Source organism: Olea europaea, chromosome 15 (assembly GCF_002742605.1).
Source record: "Olea europaea var. sylvestris chromosome 15, O_europaea_v1, whole genome shotgun sequence".
NCBI classification, from domain to species: domain Eukaryota; kingdom Viridiplantae; phylum Streptophyta; class Magnoliopsida; order Lamiales; family Oleaceae; genus Olea; species Olea europaea.
The window spans coordinates 16302390-16307697 of NC_036251.1; the positions used below are offsets into that span (position 1 = coordinate 16302390).

At 37.4% G+C, this 5308-nt stretch overlaps 1 protein-coding gene across 1 annotated transcript; it reads right to left on the bottom strand.

Annotated features, from left to right (window-relative positions):
• Positions 1-228: 228 nt before the first annotated feature.
• Positions 229-4958, bottom strand: LOC111410286 (MADS-box protein SVP-like). Its single transcript, XM_023040551.1, has 7 exons — positions 4872-4958; positions 1353-1411; positions 1168-1267; positions 1043-1084; positions 865-912; positions 659-759; positions 229-541 (listed from the first exon to the last, which is right to left on the bottom strand). Exons 2-7 carry the CDS (start codon positions 1391-1393, stop codon positions 523-525), a joined length of 351 nt encoding a protein of 116 aa, XP_022896319.1. The 5' UTR covers positions 1394-1411; positions 4872-4958; the 3' UTR covers positions 229-522.
• Between the last annotated feature and the right edge of the window lie 350 nt (positions 4959-5308).

The following is a 5308-nucleotide window of genomic DNA, read 5'->3' on the forward strand; positions in this document are numbered from 1 at the left end:
TGACCAGCAAGAAATTGAGTCTCTCTCTTTAATTAACGGTAGAAGTGACAGGAGTTGGACGGAAGGACTTTCGTCGCAATGAAAGGTTGATTTGAAGGCAAAAATGTCAAAAAATGAAAGGTGAGGACGTTTTACACAATGAAGTTGAAAGGTAGGGACGTTTTGCGTCAATTACCCTTGTTCAAAATACCTCGAATGACCATTGTCGAGTTAACCCCTGTTCAAAAATTAGAACCAAAAATATACAATTTCCTCTTTCATTTTCATGTTAAGCATTCAAAATTTCACTTTTATGTACCTCACAGTTTCCTTGAATATGTGTGATTCCAGAATCACGTTTTTAGCATAAGCATATAGCACGAGAAAATTCAAACACAAAGGATTTTAATGTTCAAACTAACTGAACGTAGATCCACAACATGGGCCCTAACACTCAGCTTACTTACACATTATTTATTGATTATACCCCATTAAGAGAAATAGAAAATTGATCTTCAGGGCTGTGGTCTCCTTGCATCATCTTCAGTTGGAGAAACGTAAGCTGCCAAAATTAACATAAGCATACAGTCAAAAAGATCTGAGACTACACCCTACTACGGCAATACCTTTCTTTGTAAATTAGAAGTAGGTTACAAGAAGCTAATGGACGTTTAAGTACCCCAGCCTGAGGGAAGTATCATAGCCATGAGAATTTCTGATACACTCGGACGGATTGCTTTGATGAATACCATTAACGGTGCCTTCAGATTTCTGCATAAACTGTTCACTCAACGACTTAAGAACGCGAGAATTCACTACTGAATTCTAATGCATGCAGTGCAAGAAATGATGTATAAATTTGGAAAATAAAAGATCAACGCTCACATCTGCTTGCTGTTTCAGCATGGCATTTTCTTCCAATAATTTAGATTCCTGCATATCACAAAAGTTTAGCTGAAAACCCAAGCCGTTAGTTGTGATTTTATTTTTTTACGGGGCTTATTTCTTAACAAGGAGCAGCATGATTTATTTTTTTGTCAAAGGACAGAGTTTGTGGTCTTGCCTTTTTCTTGAGCAAACTGATCTCTTTCAAAAACTTTTCATTCTTCCCCATCGAAAGACAGAGATGTTAGCACAAAGAAACACAATAGGAAACGCTAGAAAACACGAAAGTGTATGTAATAATACCCTTGTTTCCACAACACTGTTTAATCCTCTTTGTACAATTTTCTCCAGTTTCATCAACTGATCCATGTCAAGTCCTTGGAGATCTTCTCCACTGAGTTGCCTATTACAATTCCTATTGTATCTCAACTGTGTAATGCACTTCAATACGTGTAACAAAAAAGCTTTGATTTATAACCATGTCTTACCTTAATTCACGAGTCTTATCCTCATGCATCTTGCTGAGCATGCCACAGCTATTATTTTCCTGAGAAGAAAATGCAAATAGGGTTACCTGAATATCACACACAACATAATAATTTTATCTCGTAACAATATTGCGTTTTGGACATTATATGTGGTTTTTCATGACATAAAGTTTAAGATCTTACTTAAACAAAAAATATTTTCTTCAAGAAGTTAATATTCTTTAATTCCATCAAAAAATATTTTCTCTTCTTCTCTTATCAGTCGTTCATACCTAATCACATTCGCACTCAACTGGAAAAGGTCAGGAAATTTCTTGTCTTGGAATTTCTTTTTTAAATCAAAGCTCAAACAGCCCTGAGCGATTTTGACAAATTCTTTTTCGGGCAGAGGTACAAAACACTTGCTTCTTACTATTTTGAACCTTTGGAGAAAACTTTCTGCCCATTTGTTTGGCATTTGACGTAGATTCGCCAAATCAGCCAAAGTGACCTCAGACTCAGTTTTATAAAACTGAGCGTGGAATAATTGTTCCAATTGTTGCCATGTTTGAACAGAGTTCGCTGGCAAGTTGATGAACCAGGAGAAAGCTATTCCTGTTAATAAACTAGGGAAAAGCCTCATTTTATGATAATCGGTCACATCACCACTTTGCAATGTGGATCGCCCTATGTGTTCTAGAGTAGACACCTCTCCTAAATCGGTAAATAGTGAGAATTCTGATACTTTATATCCTCTAGGCTATGGATATGCTTGGTCTACCCAATCAGGATATGGCTTTGTGTAAGTTGGCTTAATGACGGGACGCACCCCAAAAGTCATCTGATCCTGTACGATTTCCATAATCTGATTCCTCAACATGACGTTGGGGTCATATGGAATTCCTACAGGTTGGTTAACCGGTTGATTTGCATGAGGCCTGATATTTGGTCCTTGATTGGCAAGAAAGTTACCATGATTAGGGCCATTACCATTAGCCTGAACATCTATTCCCTCATTAACACGTGGGGTATTCTGTCCATTGTTTAGGACATTATCTCTTATATTTGGATTACCCCCCAAGTTAGACGTACCACTACCATTGTTCTGATTTGGCACTGCACCACCCCCTTGGTTTGAAGTAGAGGAACCAGAAAGTAGTTCTACCCCTTGATTCGGATTTAGGACTGAGGGATTATGTCCCACAATTGTCCTAGTTTGAAAGTGATTTGCAAGAGGTATAACCGGTTGACATATTTGACCTACTAGCTTATTCATTGTTTCGTTCAAAGTGTTTAGTTGTTTGACCATGTTGTCATAATGTGCATTCCCATTTTGGGTAAATCTTTCCATATTATGAATATTTCGAAGATTTACCTGTTCAACGACATCTTGTGTGAGTTCTCCAAGTAATGCACGCATGGCTCGAGGACTCAACTCTGTCATTGGTTCGTAACGACTGTTACTGCTCTGATTCTGTCCATCTGTTTGTGGAGAGGCATGCTGCTCCTCATATCGCTCGATCACAGACTGGATTCCTCCCTGACTTGCTGCTTCCTTATCGGATTTAAAATTTAAAATCTAAGCTAAGAAATTTAAAATTACATGTTCTCTGTTCGAAAGTTTTTTGATTTGGTCCTCTTGCTCTATGTCCTTCCTTCCTTTTATACTCTCTGGATGATCTCTTTGTGATCAACCGCCTAAAAACTGCTGGATCGTTCTATAACTGCCCACTTTCCTAGTAATGGCCAACTTGTCATGGAACTACCTTTTCTAGCTGCTGCCATTACTCTTTGTCGTTCAACCGTCTTCAATTAAGTTCCTTGAATCGTGGAATGTGATAGGACTGCTTTAATAACTGCTTTGATAACTGCACTTCTTGATAACCACAACACTTCATGTTTGCTAAGACCTTGGGCGACTCGAAAGTTTGGGCGAGAATAGAGTAACAGCTCTGGGCGACTGCATGGCACTCCATTCACTCAGATTCTGGGCGACTTGCAAACTTGGGCAATGGTGTTACCACGTTCCTGGGCCTCCCTATTTGGGCCTTCATCTTGAATTGTCTGATTGGGCTTCATTCTTTGGGCTATCTGATTTGGGAATCCTCCAATTGGGCTTCATTTCTTGGGCCGTTCGATTGGGACTGAATTTTTATGTGTCAACAGTACCCAATACGAAACTCGATAGAATGATTTTTCTTTTTTTTTCTTCCTACTTTAGTACATACAATTTAACCATACTAAACACTAGAATCTGATCATTGCAAATGCACGCAGTTTCATTTGCTTTTGAGTAAGATGGTTGAAAATAGGAATCAATGTGGGCACCTAGATATCCCAACTAGGTTAGCACCCCTTTACCACCTGCATCATCTCCCAATCCCCAACATTTCATTAATTATATCGAAAAGAAAGAGTACGTCAAAATGGAAGCAAGTAGAATATAAGTTAACAAGAATTATATAGACCTTATTTATGCGTGTACGAGTGTGATGAACATCTTAATGCTACTTTGGAGCGTTAGAATATATAATCATTAAAGCTATTAGATAAAATAAATTAATTGAGTGCCCTCATAGATATTGATTATTACTTGCAGATCCTTATACAAAGATTTTCCATTCCATTTACATATGTGAGATGCTAACCTTTGAAACTTCAATAGGTTTATGTCTTGTTTAAGAATCCGGAGCAACCAACAGAACCAAAGTAACTGTGAAACATAATATCTGATTGAACAGTAAACCAATGGATTTTTGAACCAGTCCAATCGTGTGGAAGCTCTAATCTTTATTTTCTTGTTGAAGGTACGAGGCATGAGAAAAAAGTTCATAATTATGGGTAGCTAAAAACTTCAACTTAAGAACTTGTAAAACATATGTCGAAAGGAGTATGATCTTGACAAGACAAAATTGGATAGTAAAACAACTAATTCCTTATATATTTTCTAAACTTAATTATGCTAATTTTACTTACAAAGCATGAACCCTAAAACAATAACACAGAAATCAAGCCATCGCTCAAATGAACATATTTAATAGCATTAGCCCACTATCAATGATCAATAGTTTTGTTGAAACCACCTCCAGAGGCTATAATCCTTATAATTTTGTGCCATCCTAGTGTTCACATTTTCCTACATGATCATTGTCATTTCAATTCTACATCCTCCCCAGCGAACACCACCTTCACCAAAAGCTAGTTTAGAAATGCATGCAGGAGAAAAATATGTGATATATATCAGTGTAGCCTTCGCCTCTAGTTCTGTCCGATTATTTAATCACACTTGTAGATTATTTGCATCCATAAACGAGCTACAATTTACTACCTTATAATTTCCACTACTGCCCATTTAATTCGCACTTTCTCAGAAGAATGGTCTCTCGATCATTTTTACTGTGGTTTCAGCCCATTAAAATCTTTCAATACAAAACGAGCTAAGTGATTGAAACTCAGTCGCCAAAAGCATCAAAGCTTCGACCACAGTAGCATGTTGTGTGTGTCTGTTCAGGAGCTAGAGAAGAGAGGAAATTAGAGAACCTTGAGCTAGAATAATGGAAGAGTTTTCCAGTGGCAGAAAAAACAATAAGGGCAACCTCAGCATCACAAAGTGTAGAGAGTTCTTGAGCCTTCTTACAAACCCCTCTTCTTCTCTTTGAAAAGGTCACTTGGCGTGCCGTCAAGTTATCAATCTTCTTGATCTGAATCTTCTCTCTCACCATTTTCACCGTACACTCACTGCGAAAATAATAATAATAATAATAATAATAATAATAATAATAATAATAATAATAATTCAGCTTTTTTTGTACAAAATAAAAATCTTCAACAGTGTAACATTTACAAATTCAAGGAAGAAGAGATGATAACCTCCACCAGGAGAAGTGAAACCCTAAGGAGAGAGAGTAGAAAGCATCTGAAATTCGAAACCAGCTGAAGTGGCAGAGAATAAAGTGGGGAGAGAGAGAGAGAGCGCG